This window comes from Lepisosteus platostomus, chromosome 6 (assembly GCF_059453375.1).
Source record: "Lepisosteus platostomus isolate fLepPlt1 chromosome 6, fLepPlt1.hap1, whole genome shotgun sequence".
Taxonomy (NCBI): domain Eukaryota; kingdom Metazoa; phylum Chordata; class Actinopteri; order Semionotiformes; family Lepisosteidae; genus Lepisosteus; species Lepisosteus platostomus.
Window position 1 is genome coordinate 13,486,285 of NC_142616.1, and position 15,227 is coordinate 13,501,511.

Sequence of the window (15,227 nt, forward strand, 5' to 3'; positions counted from 1 at the left end):
TTTGTATATCTAAGCTTTTCCAACTGTTCTTGCAATTCATCAATACTCTTCTCTGGCTGTGCCTTTTCCTTCTCTAACTCACTTTTCTCCTGTTCATTCAAAATGACTGTCTGCTCACACTCCACAACTTTTTGCTCAAGTGTCCAAATTTTACTATCCCTGCGTCTAAGCCTTTTATTCACATTCCTAACACTTCCATGTCCTAACTTTTCATTTGCCTTGCTTAATTTATTTGAGAGAGCTTTAATTTCAGGTTCAGCCTTATAAAGCATAAGTTCTCTCTCTTTTTTTCTTGTCTAACCTAGCTCTTTCATCATCTAGTTTCCTGCATTCTTCCATTAATCTATGCACATTTTTAAACTGTGCTCCTAATTCACTAACTACCTCATTAGTGCACTTTACATCACTTAATTCACTCATTCCTGATCTTAAATCACAAGCAGAACTAGTGCTCGCTATTTGCTGTGCATCTTCTGCAGCTGAAATTTCACTGCTCTCCTTTCTTACTAGGGGCAGAGGAAAGATCTGGCTGTCAAAATCTTCCCTTTCACTTTTTCTTATGCGGGATTTCTTATTGATGATCCTCTGTACATACAAACTAATCACTCGCTGAAAATATTCTTTTTCCTGTTCATTTCTTAGACCTAGGTCGAAATTGTGATTTAAAATATCAAAAAGTATCTGTTTCCTATTTGATTTTTTGGCTCCGGAAAATTTGTAGATCTCCATCATCGCTCTGTTCGTCAAGATTTTAACATCTAGTTTTTTTATTCGTTCAGATTTTAATTCTACATCTATCCCTAATTCCTCGAAGTAGCTACTGATGTATTGCTTCCCCTTACCACCAGGGCACACAAGCGTTTTCTGTGGATTCATTTTTTTTCTTTCGCAGGGTCTCTCTGATTCGCTGCGGCTCGGCACCAGAACGGTTAAAGATGGCGTCAAGTCAGGCACTCAGAGGGGGGGGCGTCTTCCCGCCTCCATAACTAAAATGCCAAATAGGAGTGGCTTAAGCGACATACACAGTCGTGTAACTGACAGTTGGAGGTAGCCTATCGTGTAGATTTCGCTTTGTTGCTGATAGGTTAAGCTTTCTAAACTCAGCCCCAAAGTCATGTGAATGATTTTTCGCCCCGTTTCATTTGTTAAACGCAATGATCACAAGCACCACCATGGTAACTGGGATGTGTAGTTTTTAATTCCGTTTGAATTATAACTATACGTACTGTCTTCGTATTTGGCCAGGGCTTTAAATAGAGGGCGCGCCAAAACTTTTCGGTGCCGTCGTCTCCGCTTTAAAGGTACCCCCGTCGCGGAAGAATTCGATCTCGGGACGTTTGCGCAGCGTACAGGCAGCTGAGCTGAAGTGAACTCATCTTGTCTGTGAGGCTCCTTTCAGGGAGAGAGGAGCTGCCGTCTCACAGTCTGTGGACAAGGAGAGAGGGGCTCCAGGGTGGTATACTGATATGAGTGTTACTATTCTTATCTCCACAGAAATGTCCTTGAACACAGAGCTGTGAGTCACATGACTACAGCACAACCTGCCGCCACAGCCCAGATTCCCAGAATCCTCTCCTGCACTCCTCTCTGTGTTTCACTGAGAACAGAAAGTGAAAATATTTTATTACTCTGGTAAACAGGGTGTGAGAGGTGAGGTGAACAGATCGTTTTTCAAATCTAGTTATTAAGAGGCCTCAGATACTCAAATATTTCTTTCAGAACAAGAGAGAGAGGAGCTCAGAGCAGCAGGAGCAGGTTGTCCAGTGTGTAAGTATCCTGTCTGTCTCCGAGCAGTTAACAGCACAGTGTGCTGCAGGGTTAGCTGCTGTCCTGTACACTCAGACAGTTAGTCACTAAACAGACGACTTATTGTTGTGAATCATAACCTGATGGTGTCAAATGTTTGAGTTTTCTCCTTTATTTCAACGTATCGGATCTGACAGCAGACAAACAGTACATTTCCTGTCTTTCCTGAAGGTTTCTCTTTCACTTTGTGTTTCCTGTAGTTGAACAGCATCACACTCTGTGAGCAATGACTCTCAACACAAGGAAGATTAAACTTTTCTCCACGATACAGACTGTAATTCACAGTGTGAACATCCTGTGAGGTGAAACAGGTGAGTCCAGTTATTGTCCAGTAGTATAAGGAGTCAGGAAATACTGTCTGACTGGAATCCTGTCCCCTTGCTTTCTGTGTTAGGCTTCAGCTCACCTGTGACTCCAGACTGGATAAACAGGAATGGATGGATAATATAATGCTTGTTTTCTATTTACACCAGGTCAGAGTCAGAAAACTAATTAGATTTAGTTGCTGTGTGCTGGAGTGACAGTGAGATCACTCAGATACAGCAGTGTGTGAGTGATCAGTCAGTCAGGACTGAAGCTGCTGTGTGCTGGAGTGACAGTGAGATCAGTCAGATACAGCAGTGTGTGAGTGATCAGTCAGTCAGGACTGAAGCTGCTGTGTGCTGGAGTGACAGTAAGATCAGTCAGATACAGCAGTGTGTGAGTGATCAGTCAGGACTGAAGCTGCTGTGTGCTGGAGTGACAGTGAGATCAGTCGGTAAGTGAGCTGACTGATCTGTCTGCCTGTGTCTTTCAGAGACCATTGATCTCCATCAGAGTGTTTATTTCAGAGATGAAGGCTGACCAGTCACAGTGGCTCTTTGTGACTCTGCTGTTTCTCCACCAGTCCTCTGTCTCAGGATCAGGTACAGTGAGACTCTTATTGGTGTTTAAATCAATAACCTGACCAGAACCTAGATCTTATACTGAGGACTGAAGAATTCATTTCATTAGAACAGTTTAAAACGGGAGTTTCAACCCTCAATTCTGAATTATTTAGTGATAAGAGCTTAAGGATATTCTTAATTGATCGAGCCTTTTCTTGAAAGAATCCAGGATCCTGGTTTCAGGAGCTTGGCCTGACACCATGATCTTCACTCCCACAGCCTTGTGTGCCTCCTGTTCTCAGGTTTAAATGCACTTTCTCATCATGTCCACTCTGGTTCATGTCTGACTGTTACCTCTGGAGAGGAGCACTGGATTGACTCTGAAGTCCCCTTGCAGTCTCTCTGTTAAAGCTCCTGTAGGCCATGTTTGTCTTTCCTGCCTGTAACACTCGGCTCTTGTCTATATTCTCTACATTGACTGCAGCTCTTCTCCAGCTGCTGTCTTCCTGCACAGCTTCACTCTCACAGCTAACATGCTGGTTTCACCTCCTGAGCGTCTGTGATGACAGCTCTCTGCTCTCCAGGCCAGGCTGCTCTCACACACAGTCGCCCCCAGACTGCTCAGCCTGCAGCCCTGCTGTCCTGCTGGAGGATGTGTTTCTCTCTCAGGCTCCAGTATCACTGTCACTGCCCCTCACACACTCTCTCTTCTGGAGACCTGCGGCCCACAGCTCTCGCCCAGCAGACTCAGAGCTCTTTACTCTTGTACCTCAGGAGCTCTGCAGCTCTCAGCTCTTCCTCATTGTCCTGGTAGAAATGAGACGTGTGTAAATGTTGAAAAGGATGAAGTACAGGCTGGCTGGCTCACTGTACAGGCCTGATGAAGAACCAGCCCTGCTGTATCCCAGCTGAAGACAAACACTGGAAACATCCCCACAGCTGCCAGCATCTCTCTCTCTCTCTCCTGCTGGACTGTGTATCAAACACACACTCAGTCCTGGTGGGCTGGGGAGAGCTCTCTAGTGATAAGCATCACTGTTCCAAGGAGAAGCGCTTTTCCTTCTGTCTCCACGGCCTGAGAGAGCAAGCAGTCCTCTCGAGAGGGCAGACAGGCTGTTTATAGAGGAGCCCCCAGCTGGAGCTCATCAAACCATCAGTCCCCTACAGCTGTGCCTCCCTGAGTGACCACTGACTGACAGAGCATCACCCTTCCTTCACAGCTCTATTACACTGAGCTGCTCCTCTGGAGGAGGGAGAGCAGCAGCAGCACAGGGACAGGCTGCTGAAGAGGCTGTACTGACTGGAGAATCACGGCCCCAGAGCTGTTCAGCTGAAAGGAGCTGAGTTTGTAAAATACTGATTACAGTCAGCCTGCAGCCGGTCGCTGTCCAGTCCTGCTGCTCATGAGGAGGAGAGGGTTGACTTCTTACTTCCTTTTTACTTTACTTTTTACTCCTTACAACCAAATATCCATCTTCTTTATCAAGAGTCAGCTTGTTGCAATTGTTTATTTTGCACTGTAAGACTGATTGGTGACAGTTACAGTTAGGTGTTGGATAAGGAGCCTGAGAAACCAGACTGGGTGATGAAGCTTCATACAAGATACAGTACAATAGAGCTCATAGAAAACACTGAGGGGTCACTGAGCTGCTTCTCTTCACTCTGTCAGTATGAGTCTCCAGTTTGTCTCAGTGTGTGTCTGTGTAGAGGCTGAGACTCATGTCAGCTGTGTGCTCCTTCTCTTTCAGAGACGTTTCGGGTTGTTGGTCCAGCTGCTCCTGTGTTTGTTTTCCCTGGTGAAGACGCTGTCCTGCCCTGTTACCTCTCACCAGACATCAGCGCTGTGGACCTAGAGATCCGCTGGTTTAGAGACGATTACAAAAACATTGTTTGTTTATATGAATCTGGACTTTATAACTTTTTTGATCAGAATCCAGCCTACAGGGGAAGGGTTGAATTATTCCCAGATGAGCTCCCCAGAGGCAATGTGTCTCTAATACTGAGAGACGTGAGACGCTCTGATCATGGACAGTACAAGTGTATGGTTCAGTCTGACCAGTGGTATGATGACACTGTTATTGACCTGGGTGTAAGAGGTGAGTGTCTTTCGGTTTGGTTTACTGTCTAAAAGGAGAGTTATGATAAGTCACTGATCACATCAGTACTGAGTAAGATGTCAGCTCAGTTCACACAGTAACATGCCCAGTATCAATACAGCTCCACACAAAACATTACAACACAACAGTACACACACCCCCAGTCTGCACAGGGAGATACATTAGAGAGACTGAGATACCTGTGTTGTGATGTTCGTTCTGTTATTATTCGGGGTTCGATGCCTTAACAATCCAATTGATTTTATTGGAAAAGACATTGTGTTACTTCTTTCCTATTCCTCTAATTTCCCTAATTTTCTCTAATGAATATAATGAAAATATTCATTATACATACCAGTAGAACACCTCAGCACTCCAGTTAATCTGATACCTCAACACTCCAGTTCACCAGCTGACAGCTCAACTGTCACCTTGAGTGGAGAAACTTTAAGAGTTATAATGTACAGATAATTCAAACTGTTGATTTAAACAAGTCTTTATCATTTCTGTGTTCTGAAATCACAGCACTGAAATAACACTTTGCTGCAGTGGGCTTTTATCAGCTGTGAAATATCTCCTGTTGTGTCGAACCCACAGCCCTGGGCTCCCAGCCCTCAGTGTCTCTCCACTCCCCTGGAGGAGGTCACACCCAGCTGCTGTGCGGATCAGAGGGGTGGGTCCCTGCGCCTGCAGTGACCTGGACAGACAGGGATGGACATGATGTGACCTCACTGTCCAGCAACACAGTGGAGAGGGACAGTCAGGGGCTCCTCAGTGTCAGCAGCTACATCCCAGTCCAGCAGGAGTCCAACATCTTCTCCTGTCTGGTCAGGAGTGCTCTGCCTGAGCCAGACTGGGGCTCTCAGCTCCACATTCCCAGTGAGTATTGAACACGAACAGTGGAGCTCAGCTGTCACACACCTGAGGTCTCAGACACGCCCAGGACATAACACACCTGGGCCACTGGGCACAGCCCAGCATAGGAACTAATGATGAAAGGACTCACCTCAACACTCAATACAAAGTGCTGAATCTGTCACGCACATACAATCAGGTGACACACAGTAACACCACTCTCAATAAGACACTTTCTGTAAGTACTTTATCTAATATTCAGAAAAAAAGTATCAATTCTGAAAGGTTCAAGATTAAATTAAAACAACCGATCCTATCTCTGGTTTCTGTGTAACTAAAGAATCAAGAATATGAAGTATCTCTCATGCTTTATTGAATCTCAGCACTGGGCTTAAAACATGTGCCTGCAATGAATACTAACTATTTACTACATGTATTAGAGTCAGTCTCAATGAGAAACCTCTTATTTTTCTGTTTTCCAGGAGACTTTTTCCCTGCGTCCTCTGGGTGGATGGTGGCTCTTGTCTTATTAGCAGCTGTGACTGTAGCAGCATCAGCACTTCTGGTGATCCAGTGGAGAAGAATGGACAGTATGTGCTCATTATAGATGTGTGTCTGAATGTCTGTGTCAGGATGGACTGTAAATGACAGTGTCTGAGCAGCACACCCTACTCTAGATAACAGGAGTCAGTGTACAGACACCCTGTCAAGAGCTGTAGATCCCAGCAGCTCAGCTTCTCAGAGTGGGTTATAGAGGGAGATCTACACTGTGGGATGGGTTGCTATCAGTCAGAACCAGAACCGGCCCACAGCAGCTGTCCTTGCAGAGACAGACCCAGCTCCTCCAGTGTCAGAGCTCCTCTGTCTTCAGCTGTGTCTCACTGTGAGTTTCCACCAGTGGAGGTGAAGTTACTCAGCAGCTGTTCCATCATCTATGGGCAACAGTGAACATCTGACCTTCTCCTCTGGGATGGAAACTCAGAGAATCCCAGCACACCCAGGATCTTCCTGCTGGGCTCCTTCCTGATTCTCACCCCCTGGAGAACAGTGTGTTAGTGGTTATAGTGACACCAGCGCTGTGTCCAATAATCTCTAGAAACAATTAGTGTTTCAGTGTTTCCTTGTCCAAGTAAATCAGAAACAATCTAATTCATCTGATATTTAGTAGATTTCAGATCTGAACTCACTGTTTATCCCACTGCAGCTGTAATCCTAATATTCTGACAGCTGCCCTAGAGGAGATTAACATACAGCATCAAAGTCAGCAGAGCTGATCCCTGAGAATCTCTCCTGCTGTGGTCTGCACTGTCTCAGTGAGGCCATTCTGGAAGATCTGTACAGTCTCTCAGTCTCCCTGTGTCACAGAGTGTGAGAGAGAGTGAGCTGAGGAGAGGAGCTGATCCTCAGTACTGGGCCTCAGTCTCCTCACAGGATCTTCTCCAGCCTGTCTGATACAGCTGCTGGTTAATATATCAGAGTCACACACTCTACTGAACACACCTCTCTAGACTGCAGTCAGTACAGGATCTTCTCCAGCCTGTCTGATACAGCTGCTGGTTAATATATCAGGCTCACACACTCTACTGAACACACCTCTCTAGACTGCAGTCAGTACAGGATCTTCTCCAGCCTGTCTGATACAGCTGCTGGTTAATATATCAGGGTCACACACTCTACTGAACACACCTGTCTAGACTGCAGTCAGTACAGGATCTTCTCCAGCCTGTCTGATACAGCTGCTGGTTAATATATCAGGGTCACACACTCTACTGAACACACCTGTCTAGACTGCAGTCAGTACAGGATCTTCTCCAGCCTGTCTGATACAGCTGGTACAGCAGGAATCAGCTCAGCAGGTCCTACTGGAGCTTCACTTCACAACCAGCAGGTCTTCCCCACTGAAACCAGCAGTGTCTGTGTGGGAGGGTCTCTCACACAGCTGCTGAATGGACAGGTAATCAGTGCTGAGCAGGACCAGGGCAGGAGCTGTTATTTATTACTCTGTACAAATACCTCACTGAGCTCTTAATGACCAGTCAGGACACAGAGGACAGTGAGGACATCAGAAGATGGAAACACACTGGATTTGCACTCAGTTCTGGAACAAGTCCCAAGAGACAACAATACTGGAGCTGCTGAAAGGCACAACAATTTAGACTGAATCTAGATTGAGCAGCATTAATGATCAGGGAATTAAAACACTGTCCACTGTCTCAGCTCCATCTCCATGACAGGATGGTGTTATCACAGTGTTTAACCAGGAAGACTCCACAGAGAGAAGAGGGTTTTGCTCTGGACTGTAGAGACCCAGTTAATACAGGACATCATCACAGAGCTGCTGTAACCCTCCTCACTCTCACAGACCGGACTGCAGTCTGGGCTCAGTACAGGAGCAGGGCTGACAGCAGACCCTGCCTGTAGGTGTGTCAGGTGTCTGTTCTGTATCACATCTGCAGATCACCCTGTAGTCAATAAAGGAATAACTGCTGTAAATCCACATCACTGAATTCCTCATAACCCCCAGACTCCACTGCTCTGCTCTGTGAAGAACAAGTCTATCTACTGACACAGTGAAGTATTTTGTTTTCCAGTTCTTGCAATTTAAATAACCCAGAATCCACTCTGAGTTCTGAGTAGAGGTCTCTGCTCTAATCTAGACTCATATTCCAGCTCTACTTTGTGTCTGATACTCCTGGTGTTTCTTCAGGACAGGAGCCCTTTGTCAGTGTGAGGTTACTGCTGGACAGGGATGCTTTGTGATGTTCATGCTCCTGTAGGAGTCACTGTGCTACTGATGTATGTGGTCAGCGGTCATGACTGTGTCCACTGTGTCACAGTTAGATCTACAGAGAGGATACCTGGAGTACAGAGAGATCATGAGGTAGTGGGTACATACAGTACACTCTAATCACAGTGAGAATTAAATTTCTTTTTCACTACAGTTACCCAACTTCTGTGATTAAACATTACAGAATGGGGTGAGGTGATTCTGATTTATTGTAGTGTGGCAAACATTCTTATCTATGAGAGATAGGAGGGATCAGTTTTGGGGATGTGGTTTCTATTTTTCTGGGGGATATACATTAAAAACTGAGAGCAGAAGATAACGTCCTTACACAAAGGGTGGTGGGAGGGGGAACAAGCTGCCCAGCCAAGCTGTTGAAGCCGATACCTGCTTCCTTTCAAGACACAGCTGGATGGGATACTAACTTCCACACTGACTGTATGGGCTGCTCCCTTTATGTTCTTATATCAAGTAAGATGTACTGTATAACACCTGTAATGGAGACAATGCCCGATGTCGTTCTCCAGTTTCTCCAGCTCTGTTCCTGTGTGTCTGACTCCAGTGTGTGTGTTTGTTTACAGGGGAGGAGAAGCTCAATGGTGAGTGACTGTGAGATGTGTCTGTATTGTCACCTTTCTGTAAGTGTCTGTAGATTTGATGTTAATTGTATTTGTATAGCTTTGGCCACACTGATTTATTCATTGGTCGTGCCAATAAAGCATCTTGAGTTGAAATTGAATCAGTTAGACTCTCTGTAGCTTCTCGTTAATTTTCATTAATCATTAATTAAAGTCATTTTAGCAGGAGTTCCTCTGTAAAAGAACAATAACATAGTTTCTATGTATAGAACAGAGTAAAGAAATGATTTTATGATTAAAATATGTACCTAGAAGAATGTTATGTGTTATGTTTCTTGTCATTGATAGTTTAATTCTGGAAGGTGGTATTTGCTGCCTGTTTGAGTTTGAATATTTAAACTGATTTGAGAGTCATGAGTGACTGAGAGCCCTGATGGTCTAATAATGTCCTCTTGTTTCCAGCCATTCCTGTCATCCGCACAGAGCTGGGTAAGTACCTCCTGTGTCTGTCAGATCACAGAAGTGAAAATACAGATGAGGCTGAGCTGTGCTCTACTGTACTGATATGTGTTGACATGTACTGAGCTCCACTGTGATGACCTCTACTGCACTGATACACAGTAAATCCTTCTTTCTGATTCTTCAGAAACACACACATGTTCATTAATCTGTAAAATACTCAGATTTCTGAAATCAATAGAAGCTACAGATGAAACAGACATATTCTGGGACAACAGTGAGTCAAAGAGGAATTTTCTCTCCTCTTGTCTAAAAAGTCTCCTTTCAGACTGCCAACAGACCATCAGCCCCTGTCCTGAGTGAACAGCCTGTATTCTGGACACTGTGGGTTCCTGCCTGTGTCCTGCTGTCACACTCAGTGTCTGTAGTGCTGGAACAACACATCTGAACTGCCTGCTTGTGTTGGGCCAGCTGGGAGCCAGTCTGTGTCAGAATGATGTTATTCTTGAGTCTGTCTGGATCAGGTCTGGTGTGGAGATGTGCTCATCATGGTGTGTGACTGGTCATCTCTCACTGGCCCAGCTCACAGCCAGAGATGAATCAGTGTGAAAAGCACATGTCTGTATCTCATCTCAGGGTGTGATACTGGTCACTGTGGGTTCAGGTCACTCAGGTAGTGATACTGGTCATTGTGGGTACTGGTCAGTCAGGGTGTGTGAGAGCAGCTAGTGTTGTCCTTCATGACTTTGCAATGAACAGCTTTAAGTATCAGTATGAAATACCTTCAATGGCTTATTGACTGTCTTATTGACTTACTGACTGAGACACCAGTCTAACAGACACAGCTGTTCTCTCTCACTGACACTGTTATCCCCACTGCAGAGGACACTGAGGATCCTGAATCAACTTATTTCACACTGCAGTATAAACTCTAGTATGATATCCGGTAATAAGCAAAATACACTTTCAATACAATGACTTCCTCTTATCTCTCTACAGATGCCATGAAGAGAGACCCCATCCCTAAATCACGTATGTACTGTACACTGTGTGGAAAAACATCTCTGTGTTCAGAGCCCAATGTGGAGCCCAGTGTGTGTCTGTGATTAACAGTGTCTGTATCTCTGTGTTCAGTGTGTCTGTGACTAACTGTGTCTGTATCTCTGTGTTCAGTGTGTGTCTGTGATTAACAGTGTCTGTATCTCTGTGTTCAGTGTGTCTGTGACTAACTGTGTCTGTATCTCTGTGTTCAGTGTGTGTCTGTGATTAACAGTGTCTGTATCTCTGTGTTCAGTGTGTGTCTGTGATTAACAGTGTCTGTATCTGTGTTCAGTGTGTCTATGATTTACAGTGTCTGTATCTCTGTGTTCAGTGTGTATCTGTGACTAACAGTGTCTGCATCTCTGTGTTCAGTGTGTGTCTGTGACTAACAGTGTCTGTATCTCTGTGTTCAGTGTGTGACTGTGACTAACAGTGTCTGTATCTCTGTGTTCAGTGTGTGTCTGTCATTAACAGTGTCTGTATCTCTGTGTCCAGTGTGTGTCTGTGACTACAGTGTCTGTATCTCTGTGTTCAGTGTGTGTCTGTGATTAACAATGTCTGTACAGTATCTCTGTGTTCAGTGTGTGTCTGTGATTAACAATGTCTGTATCTGTGTTCAGTGTGTGACTGTGACTAACAGTGTCTGTATCTCTGTGCCACTGTGTGTCTGTGATTAACAGTGTCTGTATCTCTGTGTTCAGTGTGTGACTGTGACTAACAGTGTCCGTATTTCTGTGTTCAGTGTGTGTCTGTGACTAACAGTGTCTGTATCTCTGTGTTCAGTGTGTATCTGTGACTAACAGTGTCTGTATCTCTGTGCCAGTGTGTGTCTGTGATTAACACTGTCTGTACCTCTGTGTTCAGTGTGTGACTGTGACTAACAGTGTCCGTATTTCTGTGTTCAGTGTGTGTCTGTGACTAACAGTGTCTGTATCTCTGTGTTCAGTGTGAGTCTGTGATTAACAGTGTTTGTATCTCTGTGTTCAGTGCGAGTCTGTGATTAACAGTGTTTGTATCTCTGTGTTCAGTGTGTGTCTGTGATTAACAGTGTCTGTATCTCTGTGTTCAGTGTGTGTCTGTGATTAACAGTGTGTGTATCTCTGTGTTCAGTGTGTGTCTGTGATTAACAGTGTGTGTATCTCTGTGTTTCAGAGTGGCAGTGGCTGTGCAGTGCTGCAGGTAGGTCTGTCTCCAGTTGAAGTTAAAGACACAGTTCAGCTATTGATTGTTAATACTGATGAGTTTTGAGTCATGGTGAGAAATGTACTGATGAAAGAGGAAAGAGAAGGAGAAACAGTGTGAACTGAGGTTCACTGCAGGTTTAGTCTATATTCCTCTGAATAGTTAATCTCCTTTCACAGTGATCATGTTGTCATTCAGCCAGTGGAATCATGTAATTGCTGTAGTAATCGAGATTAAAATTCACACAAGTTGTTAAATAATAAAACCTTTTTACACTCAGAGAAGCTGATAGCTTGTAGGAGACTAAATGTCACATAAGTGAAGTATTTTAATGCTCAGAGATCACAGATCACACTATTACAGTAATTACACAACAGGTGATCACTGATCAATTAAGTACAGATTAAGAGCTCATTAGATCACAGTCACAACACTCTCTCACTGCTGACCTGATCTCCTGCTCACACACCCACCCCTTATCACCCAAGGAAATACCTGTCAAATATCTAATAACAACTTAGACAGCGGTGCAGATTCATGTTGTGATGAAACCAAATACTTGATCAAATATTCCACACAGAGACTGGGCATTAAAATGATCCAATCAAAGTGTAAATTAACATGTGACACCAGGCACAAGTCCTCTGTCACACCCTGTTTCTGTGTCTGTAGACAGTAGAATTGAAGAGACAGGACCCAGCGTCTCCCTGGAAAACACTAAACAGCCTCAATCCCCCAGATGAACAGGAGTCGTGCTGAGTGTGTCTGAGTGCCTGTGAATACCCAGGCCATAACCCATAACAGACGAGCTGGGAGACTCTGAAGTAGTGAGGTTGTGGAGTGAATAGAGAAATACAAGTGTCTGTGACAGTGAGTTGAGCAGTGTCAGAGGGAGTGTGTGTTAGTGTGTTACTCTATCTGTGTGTGTCCATGTGAGTGTGTGTGTCAGTGTTCATCACTGCCAGTGGAATAACAGAAGAGCAGAGAGTGTTGGGGTCACTGGAGTGTGTGGGTATGCAGGGAACATACAGTAGGAATACAAGTGTGTGATTGTGTGCAGAGCAGTGAGTCTGTATTAGTGTGTTCCTGTATCTGTGTGCATCAGTGTGAGTGTGTGTTACTGTTTTACTGTCTCTGTGAGCAGTGTGCATGAATGACACTGTGAGTCTGGGTGTTCATCAGTGTAAGTGCATTTGTCACTGTAAAAGTACCCAAACTATTTGATTCAGATCTATTTTCACCCCTTGAGATGAAGAGACAGATTATAATGACACCAGAAAGAGAGTTAATGTACTTCACAGGTACAGACATACAAACGTGTGAATGTGTCCCTGTGTTTCTGTGTGAGAGTTGGACTCAGTGACAGTGTGATCTCTCTATAGATTATATATGGCCTCTGTATGTGACCTCTGTCCTTTGACCTTTTCACCTGTCCACAACACCACATCATACTGGCCATAATAACCCCAGTATTGTCTGTACTGGACACAGTGTCCAGCAGGGCAGCACAGCTCAGTACTGACCTCTCCTTTCTTCTGTACAGGTATAGGAGGCGCTGTCCCTGACCTGAGTAAGTACTCTGTGTACACTCACAGCTCTGATGGGCTCAGGCCTCTCACTGCCAGTGTGGGGGAAGAGTGTGTGTGGAGTAGCTGAGGGGTATTTCAACTGGGGCACTGGGGGCAGGAAACTCAGAACAGGGCAATTCTGGTGGACTCAGGAAAGACCAGGGCAATATCAAACACAACAGTAAACACACCTCAAGGAGGTCACTCTTAAATACTTATATATTACTACAGTATATATCTCAACGTTCAGCATTACGTTTAACAGTTAAAGAGTTACCGAATCATCCCTGACATCACACATTTTAGACATTTCTTCAGAAAGACCAGCTGGACAGCAGGGGTGTTGGATGGGCTGTGTATCAAAACTAACCTGTAACAAGACAGAGGACTGAGGCCAGAGAGTCCAGACAGTTTGCAGCCTCTATATGGGTGAAAGAGGACAGGAGAAACTAGAAGAGCTCATCAGCAGGAGTGTGATCGATCACTGATGAACACAGGGGCCCAACAGCTCACTGTATGTGTGGTGTTCACACTGTGTTAAAGGTGATTGGGTAATAACTGGGGATCTCTCCTCCTCTCATGTTAATGTGAGACATTTCCATGGGGATAAAGAATCTGAAATCGATGTGATGACAACAGTTAATCTTTACTGGAGCTTTGTGCTGCCTCCATATATATACAGTGTTCCTGAATACACATATATTCTGAATAGCTTCTGTATCTCTGTGTTCAGAGTGCGTCTGTGATTAAGTGTCTGTATCTCTGTGTTCAGTGTGTGTCTGTGATTTACAGTGTGTGTATCTCTGTGTTCAGTGTGTGTCTGTGATTTACAGTGTGTGTATCTCTGTGTTCAGTGTGTGTGTGTGATTAACAGTGTGTGTATCTCTGTGTTCAGTGTGTGTGTGTGATTAACAGTGTGTGTATCTGTGTTCAGAGTGTGTCTGTGATTAACAGTGTGTGTATCTCTGTGTCCCAGTGTGTGTCTGTGATTAACAGTGTGTGTATCTCTGTGTTTCAGAGTGTGTGATTAACAGTGTGTGTATCTCTGTGTTCAGTGTGTATCTGTGATTAACAGTGTGTGTATCTCTGTGTTCAGTGTGTGTCTGTGATTAACAGTGTGTGTATCTCTGTGTTCAGTGTGTCTGTGATTAACAGTGTGTGTATCTCTGTGTTTCAGAGTGGCAGTGGCTGTGCAGTGCTGCAGGTAGGTCTGTCTCCTGGTGAAATCTTACCCTGTGCTGAGGTCTCTGCTCACTCCTTCATGAGGGTCTACAGGCTGAACCTGGCAGATCCACTGACCTTGGATTTGGGAATACGTGTGGAAAATCAGGATCACAGTGGTGCAGTGGAGAGCCATGCTGCCTCACAGTGCTGGAGCCCTGGGTTCAACTCCTGGGGTGCTGTCTGTGTGGAGTCTGCATGTTCTCCCTGTGTCCACATGGGTTTCCTCCAGGGGCTCCAGTTTCCTCCCACAGTCCAAGATGTGCTGGTGTGTCAATTGGCTTTTGGGACAAAATTGGCCCTGGTGTGAGTGTGTGTGTCTGTGTGTTTAGATAATGAATGGTGACACAAAATTCTAAGTGGAACTACAATCACACGTCAGTACACCCCCCACACACAGGTCTTTAACTTAAATGGTTATTAATTAACATTTATTGCCATAAATCAGCAGTAGTAGGATGCCGGTCCAGTGAAACTCCTCACATCCTGAACTGACCGGGGGGCTGGCCAGGAGTTTACTGTGGCTCCTCTTCAGGGGCTGTGGAGACCCTTCTGGCTCAGAAGCTCCCAGGAAACGAGTCTCTTGCTGTAGGAGATTCATGTCTTCAGTGAGTCTAGAGACCTGTCCTCCTCATGAGGTCCCTGACCTTTCTTCACTTGTCCAGGACCTGGAGAATGAGGGTCATCCAGGCACACCGGGCACTCTGACCTGGGCACGCCACTGAGCTCCCTTCCCATCAGCCGCTCAGAGCTGGCTGGGCAGGGCACAG

General features: G+C 45.0%; 1 protein-coding gene across 2 annotated transcripts; it reads left to right on the plus strand.

Moving 5' to 3' along the window:
• The first annotated feature begins 1,135 nt into the window (after window positions 1–1,135).
• Window positions 1,136–15,020, plus strand: LOC148660440 (butyrophilin subfamily 1 member A1-like). 2 transcript variants are annotated; one of them, XM_088637822.1, is made up of 12 exons: window positions 1,136–1,767; window positions 2,007–2,117; window positions 2,603–2,711; window positions 4,421–4,768; window positions 5,366–5,647; window positions 6,106–6,213; window positions 8,990–9,007; window positions 9,449–9,475; window positions 10,445–10,477; window positions 11,639–11,665; window positions 13,212–13,238; window positions 14,414–15,009. In XM_088637822.1, the coding sequence occupies exons 3-12, from the start codon at window positions 2,639–2,641 to the stop codon at window positions 14,458–14,460; spliced, it is 990 nt and encodes a 329-aa protein (XP_088493948.1). In that variant the 5' UTR covers window positions 1,136–1,767; window positions 2,007–2,117; window positions 2,603–2,638; the 3' UTR covers window positions 14,461–15,009. The 2 variants fall into 2 exon arrangements, with proteins under 2 accessions (XP_088493948.1, XP_088493947.1); XM_088637821.1 differs by lacking the exons at window positions 1,136–1,767; window positions 2,007–2,117 and adding an exon at window positions 2,219–2,279 and having other exon boundaries at window positions 14,414–15,020.
• Window positions 15,021–15,227: the final 207 nt, after the last annotated feature.